Here is a 16,805-nt window from a genome sequence, read left to right on the forward strand (position 1 = left end):
CCACACAGTCAGTCGCCTGAGGCAGGAATTGAACCCGGGTCTCTGGCGCTGTGAGGCAGCAGTGCTAACTGCTGTGCCACCGTGCCACCCGTAAATGTTTAACTTAACAAGGAATCATTAGATTCAAAATTACCAAATTAATTATCAGAGATTATCTCTTTTGTTTCAGGCATCGCTTGTAATTTACAATTACAGAATTAATTAAGGGATAGATGAATGCTTAGCTTAATGAGAGAGCAGGATGGTGGTTAACAGCATCATATTGTCTTGCTTGTGGAACCTAGAAACACACAATGAAGGAAATCAGCATTTCCTTCCTCAGTCAATTTAAAGAGTTTTATATAAATTAAACTTGTTCAAACTCAACCTAGCTATATCTTACTATACATTTTATATGTTTGATGTTTCTCCCCCCATTTCTATCAGGGGATGGGGTCATTTTTGGTAAAACATTTCTAACATTTGTTGTACATCCCTAATATCTCTTGAACTTGATTGCTTGCAAGGTTATCTCAAAAGGCAGTTTCTGAGAGTCTGGAATCACAGAAGTTCAGTCCAAGTAAGGATAGCAAATTTCCTCGTCTAAAGGACATTAGTGAAACAAATAGGAGAATTGATGAGAGTTTGTTGACTAGTTTTCAGACTTTATTAACCAATTTTAATTCCACAAGATGCCTTCGTGGTATTTGAAGCCATGTTCCCCAAGCATTAGCATAGGCTTCTTGATGTCAAGTCTAGTGACATTACCACTATGTTACCAGCTACCCTAAAAAGGCAGGATGATCCAGGATTTCTATTCCACAGCATTCACAACTTTTATGTAAAGTAAAATGTCTCTTTGTTAGAAAAACATTATCAGATTACAACAGTGTTTCCATTTCTATTTCAAAAATGAAATGTAAAAAATGTTAATGAAAGGCTAGAAGACCAAGACATAGGGGAACGAATAGGCCTTTCAGCCCATTGAGTCTGTTCTGCCGTTCAATGAGATCATGGCTGAGCTGATAACCCTCAACTCCATTTTGTTGCCTTTATCCATGGCTATAGATTTCCTTACTGATTAAACATCAGTCCCTCTTAAAATACTTAAATTAAATGAAGTATGCTAATTATTACAGATTTCAGAAACCGCATATAACAATTTCAATTACAATAAGTTATTTGAAACTGCAGTATCTGCTTTAAATATAAAAATGGTACTATTTCCTACATAACGCCTTCTCAGAAAAAAACAATTAATTGGCCTTATTTGCTTTGGTTAGTAGAAATAAAGTTAGCCAGAGCATCAGGAGAACTCCTTATGCTTCTTTGAGATGGAGTTATTTCATCTTGAAAGTTTACCTGTTGCAGTAGAACAGGCACACAGGACTTACTTTAGCAACTACATTTTCTACTTTTCCGCACTCTCTCAATCCTGCCTAAACTATATATTCAGTTCTGCAGTAAGGCCTGAATCCAAAACTAATTAGTATTGTCAACTAAGGAATTGCAACCAAAATGAAGCTTACAACATTCACCCTATCAATATGTACATGTTGCAAATGGGTATATATATTTATTGCAATCTGAGCTGCTTCAAGCTCTCTTTTGCATCTTTCGGTAACTTTATGAATGGCACTGGCAGAACTCCAAGAGACTGTTGCTTGTCTCACCCATAAAAAAAAACAATGGCTGGCAGTGGAAAAGCTAATTCCTTCATTTTAGGAATAATTCAGTTAGTACTGAGGGCATGTTGGGATAAAAAAGTAAAATAAATGGGTGTATGAAAATGAGCTGCAGTTTATTTGATTGATTTTAATGTCACACCGATGGTAAGATTTCAGGTAAACAATAGAATCACCGTAGTGAATGCCTGATATGTGCAAGCTATTTTCCTAAAAAAGTTTGATTATATAACTGTCCTTTTGTCTTTTCAAGGTTCATTTTCACAACATGCCTGCAAAAAAAATTATGGTGCTCCCTGTTAACAAATACTTTGTTGTTGATGTGGTAACGCCTGGACTGTTACAATAATGGTAATAAATAAAAGACAGCTGCATTCTTTCTGGTGACTTCATTTTTAACAATTAAAAAAACAAGTTCAACATTAAATGTGTTGATGATACCTAACTTAGCCTTTGTTAAAATCCATATGAAACAAAAGAACATGTATTTAAACATTACTAATAAATTGTATTTTTGTCTGGATGCTGAGAGCTCAGCTAATAAAACTAAATTAAAATGTGCCCCACTGCCTAATTATCCATTGTAAGCATGCATGCAGCCATCTGCTGTCTGTGGAATCTACTAACCTGTGGGATAGACAGTTAATCACAAGAGCACTGCACAAAATGTGTAAAAAAGGGTTTCTCAGTTCACCAAATGTAACTTCCTAAAAACAGTTGGACTTTAGTGCAGCACAGATTATACATGGTACTCACAATAATCCTGTGTCTCAGAGAGCAACATTTGTTAAACCAAGCTCTTGGAAATAAAGGCTACTTGCTATGGTAAACAAAACCACTCTGAATTTAAATTAAGATCTTCACAAATGCCTCTGGTGCCAGAGCATCTATACTTTCCCATGTTGGAGAACTTTTTAAATAAGAACAATGGCACACAGCAAAAAATTCCTTATTTTAATAAAATAAATCAACTTGTTAATGAGACAAATGTCAGATATCTAGACTGCTTTCATTTTCAAGGGAAACAAATGTAGGTAGGTATGATTTTCAATGTGCCTTGTGATTTCTGAAGGATTTTGTCATCGCTACAAATGTGCAGTAAGTACTGTAATATAGAAGGTCACATTGCTGGTTCCTACAATTAGCAACTCACCAGATCATTTTGAGAAGTTTTTTTAAAACTTGCTGAATTGCAAATTTGTCCTAGTATAAATATCAACATTTTTAATATGTTTAGCAATGGTTATTTAAAGCTTGCCTAGTTAAGAGCCAAAGTAACACATTTATTACTGAGGACGTAGTGCTCAGACTTCCTGAATTCAGTGTTAGGGCTGAAATCAACATTGCCCCACAGGGGAAGATGAAATTTTGTATGTATGAAGATGAATGTAAATTACACACAAAAGTCTCATCCAAGATTATGGATGGGCACACCCACTAGCTGTCCAAGAAAGAGTTCAGAAGTATGGCTGGGGATTTAACAGCTTAACTTGAGAACTCTAACCAGATGCCAATAATAGCTCAGTGGATCCCATGCCTGCTAAATACAGGTGAGGATTCTGGTGTAATTACTCTGAAGATGTGAAGCTGGAGAGGTAATCAAACTCTAAAGGATCAGCATCTATCAGACTGTACAGCATTCAAAGCAGCATTAATTTTCCACCAGCAAGAAGCCTTTGTAACCTCTCTATGGAAACCTGCCCTCACACCAAATATCACAGGATCCTAAATGATTGATGGGGAAATGGCCCAATCACACCCAGTGTGCGCAAAACTGCAAATAAACATTTGATTTTATACATATAGTTTATTTGCTCAGATATTATTCACTTCTTGTATTTTCCTGGAGAAATGATCTTGCTGGATTCAACAAGCTTTTGTTTCACTATTGTTTTCCTCCACAGTTTGAGGACTCCTAAGTTCTGCCCTGCCTCCAATTTGCTAACAGTCATTATTCTGTTCGAATATTAGAATTACCTCATTCCAGGATTTTTGGGTGTGTATCAAAAGCTTGACTATCTAACAAACAGTGGCAAAATGGTAATCCTTTCTAATGGCAGAATGGTAATCCAGTAATGTTGGGCCCGAAACGTCGAATTTCCTGTTCCTTGGATGCTGCCTGACCTGCTGTGCTTTAACCAGCAACACATTTTCAGCACATATTTATTACTCAATGATATCAAAAGTCAAAGCTGGACAGTACACAGCATATCAGAAATTGGCAATAGTACACAGGTACTGACTGCAATTGAGAGCCAAATATTGAGAAACCAGTACAGACCCTGCAAAAGAGGGAAATAAAAACAGAAGAATACATTTCGTGAGTGGAAATAGCTAATGGTAGGTGTGGCAATCAATCCTTTGACAAGGTGGCACACAGGAAGCGACTGAGTAAGATAAGGGCCTATGGTGTTAGAGGCAAGTTGCTAGCATGGACAGAAGCTTGGCTGTCTGGCAGAAGTCAGAGAGTGGGATAAAAGGGTCCTTCTCAAGAGGGCAGCTAGTGACAAGTGGTGTTCCACAAGGCTCAGTGTTGGGACAACTTTTCTCTTTATACATTAATGATCTAGATGAAGGAATGGAGGACATTCTGGCAAGGTTTGCAGATGATACAAAGAATAGATAGAGGGACAGGTAGCACTGAGGAGGTGGAGAGGCTGCAGAAGTATTTGGACAGGTTAAGAGATTGGGCAAAGAAGTGGCAGATGGAGTACAACATGGGAAAGTGTGAGGTCATGCATTTGGTAGGAAGAATTGAGACATGGACTATTTTCTCAATGGGGAGAAAATTCAGAAGTCTTAAGTGCAAAGAGACTTGGGAGTTCGAGTCCAGGATTCTCTCAAGGTAAACTTGCAGGTTGAATCAGTAGTCAGGAAGGCCAATGCAATGATGGTATTTATTTTGAGAGGACTTGAATATAAAACAGGGGTGTATGTCTGAGGCTCTATAAGGCTTTGGTCAGACCACATTTGGACTATTGTGCACTGTTTTGGGCCCCATATCTTAGGAAGGATGTACTGGTCCTGGAGTATATTCCAAGGAGGTTCATGAGAATGGTCCCAGTAATGAAAAGCTTATCAGATGAGGAATGTTTGAGGACCCTGAGTCTATACTCAATGCTACAAACAAAAGCATGAGGGGGGATCTAATTGAAACATACAGAATACTGAATGGCCTGAAAGAGTGGATGTTGGGAAGATATTTCCATTGATAGGAGAGATTAGGACTCGAGGGCATAGCCTTAAAGTTAAAGGAAGACCTTTTATAATGGAAATAAGGAGAAACTTCTTCAGGCAGAGAAGGCTGTGGAGGCCAGGTCGATGAGTACATTTAAGACTGAGATAAATAGGTTCTTGAGCATCAAGGGGATCAAGGGTTATGGGGAGATAGCGGGAGAATGGGGTTGAAAAACTTATCAACTCTGATTGAATGGTGGAGCAGACTCGATGGGTTGAATGGCCCAATTTCTGCTCCTATGTCTTTTGGGTTTGCTCATACTCTTGGAGTGTAAAGGCCAGACGATCTTGCTGGCCTTAAAATTGGGCTTCATCTCTGGGCCAGTAAACCACCATAAACTTGTGTTATTTGTTAAAACTGAATTTGAATGTAATAACTATTCAAATTGAACAAATACTGAATATTTCTGTGAGCAATATGCAGATGTTTTGCTCCTTTCTTAGCTGCAATGAGTTCTCCGCTGTGCTCCCGTATGACTGATGGTTGTAAACCAACCAATGATTAAAGATGAACAAACTCCTTCAGGATTTTTAATTTATTTTAAAATTTAGGGCAAATTGTGTTGAGCAATTTTGCTGACATTTTTGCCTATTTCAAGTTGTTTAACTTTAGAAACATAGAACCTTTCATAGGTTACTGATAATTTTAAGACTGGGGCTGTTTTCCCTGGAGCGTCGGAGACTGAGGGGTGACCTTATAGAGGTTTACAAACTTATGAGGGGCATAGACAGGATAAATAGACAAAGTCTTTTCCCTGGGGCCAGGGAGTCCAGAACTAGACGGCATTGATTTAGGTGAGAGGGGAAAGACATAAAAGAGACCTAAGGAGCAACGTTTTCATGCAGAGGGTGGTACATGCAAGAGGAAGTGGTGGAGGCTGGTACAATTGCAATATTTAAGAGGCATTTGGATGGGTAAATGAATAGAAAGGGTTTGGAGGGATATGGGCCGGGTGCTGGCAGGTGGGACTAGATTGGGTTGGGATATCTGGTCGGCATGGGCGGGTTGGACCGAAGGGTCTGTTTCCATGCTGTACATTTCTATGACTCTATAAGACTGAGGCAGATCCCTCAGGACACCCTGCTGTGCCACTGCAATCTCAAATTTCCTGTTCTGAGTCCACCAGGATTTCTCTGCAGCCTGTCCATTCAATGCAACCAGGAATTAAGCTTGATTAAACTGCTACACTATTAATGTGGTCCTATCATCTTTCTAGAAGAACATGATTGTAAGTCCAACTAAATTTTATCAGGTTTCTCACAACAAAAAAACCCTAACCACTCCTCTAATGACAAGTCCTTCAACCTCAGGATAATTCTTCAAAATGATCTATGGAACATTTCCAAAGCCAGCACATCCTTCCTTATATATGGAGCCTAAAACTGCCCCATTGTGCTTCAGATTTTCGAAGCCTTTCCCCATTTAGTAAAAAGCTTTATAAAGAGAGCCTTATATACAAATAGTCTTTGACAGTTTTAGTACAGAAGTTGTAATGGGGCCAGCAAAATTTTTATAAGACAGGTAGCGCAGAAGTAAATAAATTGAGAAACCCTGATCGAAAGAACAAAATGGACATGATTAGGATAATTTAACTTTGTTTTTTAATGAGGGTATCAACATAAAGCAACATTTTAAAAAATGCAGCCTATTACAGTAAATCCAAACACTCTTGTGCTACAAAAGCCATTGGGCGACATTCTCAGGGCAAGCTCTTATCTTTCAGAAAGTTCTGTCATTTTGTTGTGTCTCTGTGAGGGAGTGAGCCAAAGATTTCAGCATACTAAGTGGGCCAGAGATGTTTTGTTTCGGCAGACTGCAGATGTAAATTGAAAGTGCAAGTAAACTCCGAAATCCTTCTTAACATCTTCAATTTGGTAAAAGCTTTCATATTAGCAGATGGGGAGAGTGGGGCAGGTACATGTGCCTGCAGGCCATCTGATGGTCTTTGGTAGATGTGGCTCTGCGGCGGTTGGCTAGTAAGGATGTTGCAGATATCCTATGCATAGACCGCTTTCTCTCAGTTCAGCAGCATTGTCCATTTTCTACCACCAGTTTTCCATCCATGTCAAGCCAAACAGGACTTTGAGAGAGCATATTGGGGCCATAGCAACAAGTTTTTACATCAACCATTTAGGAGCAATTCACCTTCTTGAATAATTAGAGGTTGGGGAATGGGGCTAAGGACAGATGAGAATGTAGAAATGTTTCTTCAAGAAAACATTGAAGTAACAAAGCCCAGATACAGGAATGCAAATTTATATGTTGCAACAAAATGAAATCCCCAGACCTTGATGAGATGTACCATATATACTCATGTATAGGTAGATCTCATGTGTAAGTTGATCCTAGTTCTTCACAGTTACAAATCAACATTTACGAGTCAGTCTGGCTTTCCAGTCTGCTTGCTGTACTGCTCCGTTCTGGGTCTTCCAGTCTACCAGCCGTCACACTCCACTCCAGGTTTTCAGAATTACTATAATGGTACAACAGTGCAGGGCGACCACCGTAACCGTAGAGTCAGTTTCAGTTACCTGTGGCTTACCGCGGTCTGAACGTATTACAGGGCATGTTCCAATACAAGGGAACTGCTGGGAAAGAAAATTTCCCATTTTATCTATTTGTAGATAAATATTCATCCTTTGAAAACAATACTTTGTATATAAGTTGACCCCCTAATTTCAGATTTTAAAAACCGCCTTCAAAATTCAACCTATACATAAGTATATATGGCATCTCAGGGTGCTTTGGGAGACAAGGGAGGAGATCTTTTGAGCCCTGGCAGATATATTTAATATTTAGCTGGCCACAGGTGAAGTGCCAGATGACTGGAGGATTGGAGATTTTGGCGATTTGCTAAGATGTTGCTTGGAATGAAAAGCCTATTATGAGGAAAGACTGGATAGGCTGGATTTGTTTTCCTTGGAGCTGAGGGGAGATCTGATTGAAGTATATAAAGTTATGAGAGACATAGACGAAGTAGCCTATAAGAGCAGGGTCCAGTGGGCTGGTGAGGAAGAAGTAGTTTACAGAAGATCTGAATTTTTTTTTCACCCAGAGAGCGGTAGAAATATGGAATATGCTGCCTGACAGGGTGGCAGAGGCAGGTAAATGTACAACATTTAAGAAGCATCTGGATGAGTACTTAAAATGCAAGGGCATAGTAGGGTATGGACCAACATAACCAAAGACCCTTCCAACCCTTGTTATACTCTCTTCCATTCTATTCTTTCGGGCAGAAGATATAAAAGTTTGAAAATACGTACCAACAGATCAGGGAACGGCTTCTACCCTGCTGTCATCAGACTTTTCAGTTGACTTCTTGTAGATTAGTGTTGATCTTTCTTTGCACCTTTTCTGCAGGTGTGACACTGCATTCTGTTACATTAAGCTGATGTACTTATGTAAGGTGTTATTTGCCTGGATAGCATGCAAAACAATACTTTTCCCTTTTCTCGGTACATGGAACAATAATAAATCCAATCAAATCAAACAGACAGTGGAGATATTCCTTCATATCAATTCTGACTAGTTGGCTGCTAAGGGTAGATTGTAATTAATTCAGGTACTTCAACAACAAGTGATACATAGTACCTTTAGCATAATAAAGCATCCTAAGCATTTCATAGATGTATTATGAAGCAAAATTTGATGTTAAAAACACATCCTTCTTATTCATTCACAGGACGTGGGTGTTACATTTACTTATTACCCATCCCTAATTGCAAAGGGGACAGTTAAGAGTAAAACACATTGCTCTGCGTCTGAAGTTGCATGTAGGTCAGACGAGATAAGGATGAGTGATCTAGCAGGAATTTTCAGACAAACAACAGTCATTGTTAGACTTTTAATTCCAGATGCAAATCAGAACCCCATGATTTACATAGGACTCTAAATGCTAGTTTAATCTGAGCACCCACCTTGTCACCTTGGTGATGAGTGCCCTTCAAAGGCAATCAGTGACCTGATCAAAGAACTGGGCACAGGACAAGGGAAACCCTGCTGGAAGCAAACATTCTATCCTTGCTTCTGAACCCCCTCCTACCTTCTCTGCCTATATCCCAAATCTGAGAAAGCCTTTCCCAGCAAATTACATAATACTGGTTCTTCCACTACCCAGGGGCTCCGGGGAGTGCCTTTCTGGCAGCAGCCATAGTTTCCTCCATGACATTATCGAAAGAAAGAGCTGATTGGCTAGCAGCTCTTGCTGAGAGTGATTTTGGACCCCAATCATCTTGATTCTTGGGAAAGGCCTAAGATGTCTTCACCATTGCATGATTGTCATGTGATTCACCTGGACTTCTGCGTCAGAGGCAATGTGGTTTTTCTTTGGCTGTCTATCTAGCAGATGAGAAAGCTCTATTGCCTCAACAAGGTTCCTCTCAGTGTTTCTGTTCTGACGAAAGCTCATCAAATCGAAATGTTGCATTGTTACAGGTTGAAGTCTCACTGCTGGGGCTGAATTAAGTCAGTGCTTTTGCAATATGTGGGACCCAGGAATGTATAATGAGCTTTGACAAATTAAATGGCTCCTGTCCCTACTAAGGGAAGCTCCTCACCACCAAATGCTGCTGATCCAATCAGGTGGTAGGACTTACCACTGCTAGTCAGGTCCAATGCTAAGGCTGCAGCTGCAAGGAGACAAGGCTATCTTCAAGATGGGTAAGTGATATTGGGTGTTCATCTTCGAGGAGAAAGTGAGGTCTACAGATGCTGGAGATCAGAGCCGAAAATATGTTGCTAGAAAAGCGCAGGTCAGGCAGCATCCAAGGAACAGGAAATTCGACGTTTTGGGCATAAGCCCTTCATCAGGAATGAGGAAAGTGTGTCCAGCAGGCTCCTGCTGGACACACTTTCCTCATTCCTGATGAAGGGCTTATGCCCGAAATGTCGAATTTCCTGTTCCTTGGATGCTGCCTGATCTACTGCGCTTTTCTAGCAACACATTTTCAGCTCGATATTGGGTGTTCACTTGGGCAAGGTACACAGGCTTTGTCAATAAAGGCAGGATCTGTCAAAAGTGGGTGATACTGTTGTCTTGGCCCCACTCTGTGCTGTTGAGCACACAAACAGAAGGACTCCCCATCTGTGGCTGATGAGGTGGGGTGTGGGGGGTTGTAGGAGGAATCAATGTGGGAAGCATGAGGCTCCAAGTTTCACAGGATGACCTCTGCACACTTTAGTGGGCCCGAACAGGCAAAATGCATGCTGTGTAGGGTTGAAGACCTTAATTGGCTACTTTAGTGGCTCAGTGGGCTCCCTCACAGCACCACATCTGTCAGATATCCCACCACTTGCATCAAGGCATAATGGCAAAAAGCCATGAGCATGATCCCAACACTTCCTTGAGCCATTTTGCCAACTTTTGTACCCCTCAGCTTGCCAGCAGTGGGCTGGTAAAATTCTGACAGTTAATTCTGTTTTTCTCCCTACAGACACAATGTAACTTGCTGAATACTTCCAGCATTTTCTTTCCTTTTTGGATTTCCACTTTCTGTAATATTTTGTTCTGTTATATTGTCTTCTAGGCTACTGTGCAAAAAGTAAAAACCACCACAAAATAAAAGTTCAAAATTAAATTTACAAATAAAATCATGCCATGTTGTACAAAAGAAGTTAACCAATCACACCTTGTCTATTTCCTTAGCGTCCACATTCTGCAGGTCTTTGTCTGTTCCAGCACTCCTTTGCAATGTTACTCGAGTGAATGCAGCAAGGCAGTTGAGCTTCAGTGCAGAAGACTGCCAGCAGTCGTATTGGATAATCTCAAGCACCCCTGGATTTTGAAAACTGGCTCTGAACTATATAATCTTAGCACGGACAGCAGCAGCTAACTCTGGCTGGTGGAAAACAGGAGGCGCATGGGCACAATGGCAAGGGTGTGACGACAAGTATGGTCTTCCTGAGAGAGAACAGCAGATTTGTGATCCATTAAATCACTGTTGCTGCCAAGGGGATATGCTTTAGCAACCCACAATATGTTGGGGACAGATTATTGGATTGCTGAGGCACTATGCAAATCCTTTGAACACTAATGCACAGCCATGATGAATGCAATCTGAGATTGTAAAACAGGAACCTAAACTTGCAAGGTACCAGTCTGCGCTTCCACAATAGCATTCATTTTGTATGACGTACTGTTTATGCTACATTGGAATCTAATGCACTGGCCTTCAGATGCTGTATCACAATAGGTTCTAAATTCTGAGTGCAACTGACCAAAACTTCTACAATAGAAAAGAGGGTTCCAATTTCTGTGCAAACCCTGTGATAAGCTGATGCCAGATTTCGCTATTTTCCTTGACACTAGTTCAAGGCTTTCAGCAGGTTTTGTGACATAACAAATAGTTTAATGTGTATAACAGTGTTACTGTATAGGCTGTCCTGCATGAAAACTGCAGCATGACATGTATGACCTCACTTTTTGGTGAGCTGGCACCTGTACTGCCTTTGTGCCCATGTCTCACCATGTGTAAATTCTACCTCTGTTCTATCCTCTGCCTTACACATAGTCAGTATCTGAATTAGTAACTGCAAGTTTGAAACTGACTGACTATACAGTTTCATCTTACTGTCTTCTTACTATATTCTCACTGTTAGGCCATTCTGTTCTTCCATTTTGGAAGAAGAAAGGCATCAGGGTGAGATTGTGTAGATAAAAGATGCATGCTTACACCATCGGCAGTTTGTAAAGCAGAAAGGATTTAGCGATTGGTGGAAGGAGGATGTGAGTTCTGAAGAAGGGTCACTGGACTCAACACTTTAACTCTGCTTTCTCTTCACAGATGCACACAATTTTTTTTATGGATTAAGTGAGGTAATTAAACTTTCTTCACTCCTGCGTCCAGCTCCTTGGTGCATGGTAATGACCTCAATGTATATTCCTTTTGTCTTCAGGCTGTGCGTCTGGAGGGCACATTGACCTCCTAAGGTTCAGGATCTCTCATCTCCTTCCCACTTCCTCCACCAAGGCTTCTGGAGCAGTATCTGAAAACCTTGTGGTCTGTGTAATTTTGCATCTTTCTCAAATTTTCTTAGGTCAGAAGTACTTCCTGCGTGACTCAGTACCTGTTATTAAGTAATTCGAATCATTCACGGTACTGGCCCTCTGTGTTGAAGCTGAATCCTTGACACCGCTCATCATGTCACATGAACTATTTGCTGGATCTACTGCCATGACCATCTTTCCTGAAAGACCTGCTTGGCCTAGTATGGTATAGGAAAACTATATGCTAATCTAACAAGAGGTTCTTATCCTAAACAGAAAGCAGTTTATTCTAATGATAGTAATTATGTACACTGACTTATTAGCTTGTGTAACAATGTTTCAGTGCAAGAACCAGATGGTAGGTCTTACTTCTTTGAAATCCTGAGCTGCTCTCCCACTGAATGCATACAACATCCTTATATTGGGCACTGTTTAAGGCATTCCTCAGCATTAAGCCTTCTGGATCCTTACACTTCAGTGTCCAACCAACAACAACTAGCTTAATGCTGGCTGGGCACTGAAACTATGCAAGTAAGTAGACAGCATGCAGTTAGGCCTGGACCGCAATCAATGAGCTAAGATCACAATAACTGAGCCCATTTTTGCATGTTATCAAACCTGACTCAGTTTACTTAGTTCATTCATTTTTGAGACATGGGTGTTTCCAACAGGATTGGCATTCATTGTCGATAGGCTGTCCTTAAGATTGTGCTGATAGCAGACATTTTGAATTGTTACAGTTATAGTATGAATGAAATATTAGATAAGGGAGATTCAAGAACAGCTGTTTTTTGTTCCTACTTCTACATAAAACTAAGTTATTTTTCAGTGGATACTTCAGCTTTAATATCATGAAGCAAAGTGGGATTAAGAGTGCACAGGGATGAATTTTCTTTTAAATAGCAACTTACAAGCTATTAACAACATTTTGCAACTCATCCCTTCTTATATCTTCCAAGTCAAGTTTGCACAAGTAATAAAGAATAAAAGCTACACACTAAATGAAGAGAATGAAGACTGGGGAGCAGTGTTTGGAAGAGGAGCAAAGGGGAAATAGCTTGAAAGACGTTACAATGCTGCTACAGCAACATTGGTGGAAGAATGTCAGGAGACAGTGACAGTGACACCTACAACTTCTTATGGAGCAGGTTCTAGAGCTTAATCTGTGGTCACTGGAGATACCAGGCCCATATCTTATAAGGAAGGAGGCATGTTTATCTGTTTCACTCTTATGTAGCCTTTACATGTCATTTTAAAGATGCCAGCATCTGGCTTCTGATAATTTTCCAAACAAATTTTTTCATGATCCATGGGTTCAAAGCATTAAAAGTTAGCCCCAAAGAAAGCAAAAGAAACAATGTTAAAAGAATGTAATTTGAAAAGAAAAAGATGTTAATCCCAGAATACAATATATTGCATTACATCTGAATTACAGCTCTTCTTTAGAGATTAGTGCATAAAGCAGAATCTTAGAAGGACCTCGGCCTATCCCACTGATCCACATTCTAAAATTAGTAATGTGAACCAGTCACATTTGAAGATGTGATAGGTTTCTTGCATGCTAAGCCCTGGTTCAGCTGTCTTCTTTGCATCAAATTACAACGCAAGGGTATTGTGTTTCTTTACCCAAGGTCAAGATGTGAAGCCCTTCCTATTATTAAATTAATACTTTCCCTCACTGAAAATAAGATATGAATCAAACTTTTTAAAAGTACTCTCTTGCCACATCAAGAATTAATTATGCTGTCTACTTCATGCACATTCAGGATTTGTTTTCTTAAGTTAGAGACAAAAAAAAGTCTACTGTGATTCCAGCACCCAAGACAGCAACCATTTACAGTCACTTGCACTACACCGTAATACATTCAGATTCTCCACAACACTTTAACGTGTCAAATACAGAAACAAAGAAACAGACAATTCAATATTTCATTTTCTTTCCTAAATAAGTGAAGCAGTAAGTATTACTAACCAAATGCTGCCATTGTAGAATCATACAGCTGAATGGAGCCCTAAACAAAGAGTCAGGCTTTCTACTTCCTGCTGGGGTATGAAACAGTGAATACAGACTTTGGTTGACTAATGAGAAAGCCAGCCCTTGTCAAATTACAATTTACTACCATATTACCATAATACACTCAATGCACCACTCCCACAATATTACACACCACATTGCCACAATATTAGGTTGCTGAGGTTTATATACTCAAAATATACTTAATATTCAGCTCCTTACCAGCAGCAAGAAAAATATTGACAACATTGTGCTTCCTTAAAAATAATGACCAACAGCAACATATCCCACTGACCCCACCCCCAAACATCCATAAAGTACTCAATAATGTAACTTATATCAGCCAGCAGGAGAGAACTAAATTTTAAACCTTCTTTGTCCAGGCTACTGTGGCTAATGTTTTACAATTAAATATTGTGTTGTTATTATAACTTGCATATTCATTTGCTATTATTATAGGGTTTTGTGCAATGCCACTTTGATAACACTTATGTTTTCATTCAATACATTCAATACATTCTCGATTCCTGACATGGATCAAGTATTGCCATCATTCACATATCTCAATGTAATCATTTCTGGTGCTAGCTAGATGTATATATCAAACTTATTTTCTCATGGAAGCACACTATACTATTGCAGATCTAAATGTCCTCAACTCCTCTTTAAACTAGTGGTACTTGTCTATTGAGTTACTGGTGCTTTGATTTAAAAGGAATATAAAAATCATTGGGCTTTATTTCTGCTTGGCAGAAGAGGTGCAAGTAGCAAACAAACACATTTTTGTCTTGCACATCAGCCAATAGATATCAAGATATTCATCTTTACATTCGATAAAATAGCAGCTATCCTTGATCAATCCATAACATTTTCTCAGACTAATGATGATTAATGTGACACTTTAAACTTTGTGTCCATATCAAAGTATATCATAGTGCCTTATAGCACAGGAGGCCATTTGGCCCATAGTATCTGTGCCAGCATTACAAACTATCCAATTCATCCCATGCATCTACTCTTGCTCATAATCCTTTTATCTGCTAAATTAAGTTCTCTATCCTCTTGGTTGCTAGTCCTCCTACAGTAGAAAGTTTCTCCACACTCATTCCATCAAAACTCTTCATAATTGAGTATGACTATTAATTCTCCTCCCAGCCTGTTTGCTCCAAGGAGAGCAATCCTAGTTTTTCTATAACTAAAATTCTGCATCCCTGGTACCATTGTGGTTATTCTTCACTTCAAGGCATTGACATGCTTCCTGAAGAGCATGCGCAGAATTAGGCACATGGTTAATATTAAAGACCATTCTTTTTTATATATAGAACTAGCAGTAGCCATGTTTCTAAAATGTGATATGACATCAATATTTCTCCAGCCTGTTAAGAATTATACTGCACCTTCATTCAACAAATATTCTTTCAACAGAATACCTGGCAGTGCAAATTGCTAAGCTGATGACTTGACAGATTTTCTCACTTAATCAGATAAGGTAGTAAGATCTATGTTGAAATCTGCACATTTAATGAATTTAACTTTTGTGTTTTCGCAAGATACTCCCAGGATTGTTTATAAATAACATTTTATTGAACAAAATGAGGATACTTATTGCATGCAAAGGCGCAACAATTTCAGAACACAGGAGAAATACTATATGTATTAGAATAGATTATTAATCACAGTCAGTTGAAAACAACTGGTTAAAATATATTTACCATTAGAGATTGGAATCTTTTTATGAAATAATCTGCTGTGGTCAGATTGATTCATGACAATAAACCATTCTAATATTGCAAAATTGAAGAATCATTAATTTGTTTCCATTCATTAATGCAAAAAAAGCTATATTTGACATCTCTGGATCATACATCAATGGAACAAAAGCCCACAGATCTATCATGTGTTTAAAAAGTGTGATCATATCAGGTGGTTATAAATGGAACATGCTCGAAGGCTTTAGAATGCAAAATCACAAACTTGTCAATAAAATTTATTCAATTAGGATATGGTGAACAAACAGTATTATCCCCATTATAGTGCTTCAGAAAGGAATTCCTTTTTGTACACAATTAGCTTTCTTCATCAGTGGCCACCTCAGCTTCTAAAATGTCTAGACAGAATTCAGAATGATGCTGAAAGGGAAAAAAAAATGGCTGAAAAAGTCCTATGTTCGCTGCAGCGGAGTCAGATGGCCACACCCAGTGCTGATCTAGATGCTTTTGAAACATTTGTACAAAAGGATGCTTTCACCCATCCCTGTATCTGTTATTTTACTATGAACAGTGACACAGTATCCACCATAACAAGAGATTTCCTTTACTTACTTCAAACAGAATCCTCAACATACAAATATCTGACAAAAAAAATGAGGTAACAAAAAAGAGTGTATATAAATCTGCTGTTAATTCTGATTACAACCAAGGATGAAAGGGCGATTTTGTCTGTTTACAGAAGGCAGGCTGAGGAGAAAAACACAGCTTTCCTCCATGGGTGTGTCCAATTGTAAAGTAATTCTCTACAGCTATACTGCTCAAAATGAGACGGACGATTCCAAAGACAAATAACAAGCATTAATTCTAATATAATCATAATGCAATTTATTTTGCTTTGACATTAATACCTAACTATTATGGACATATGAAATTCCAAACAAATCTCCCTGCGAGGATAGTAATGCAATCAAGAACACAGCAATACAAAATATTATTCATGCTTTCTTTCAACAAAATGTTTTTTGAAAACATAATCTGCGCCACACCTACCAACAGTAGCACATTGCACAACAAACCACAGCTTTGCTGCAATAAGCAGCAAGTGAAAGGCCCACAGGTGAACAAAGCATATTTAGATGCATCTTAATACAGAAACCACCCTCCCTGATCCAGTTCTTTCAAAACATGTAAGACA

The 16,805-nt window shown here is 39.0% G+C and overlaps 1 protein-coding gene across 5 annotated transcripts in view; it reads right to left on the bottom strand.

The window, feature by feature from the left end:
• The window catches only part of rtn1a (reticulon 1a), a 246,483-nt gene that overhangs the window by 43,140 nt on the left and 186,538 nt on the right, over positions 1-16,805 (bottom strand). The window contains exon 1 of one of the 5 annotated variants that reach the window (XM_060829324.1): positions 13,860-13,947. The exons of the other annotated variants lie outside the window; for them this stretch is intronic. Within the exon in view, the coding sequence (XP_060685307.1) occupies positions 13,860-13,872 (13 nt within the window). The 5' untranslated portion in view covers positions 13,873-13,947. Of the gene's footprint in view, positions 1-13,859; positions 13,948-16,805 lie in introns of those variants that run through there. 5 annotated transcript variants of the gene reach the window in all.

The sequence above is a fragment of the Hemiscyllium ocellatum genome, chromosome 8 (assembly GCF_020745735.1).
Source record: "Hemiscyllium ocellatum isolate sHemOce1 chromosome 8, sHemOce1.pat.X.cur, whole genome shotgun sequence".
Lineage (NCBI taxonomy): Eukaryota > Metazoa > Chordata > Chondrichthyes > Orectolobiformes > Hemiscylliidae > Hemiscyllium > Hemiscyllium ocellatum.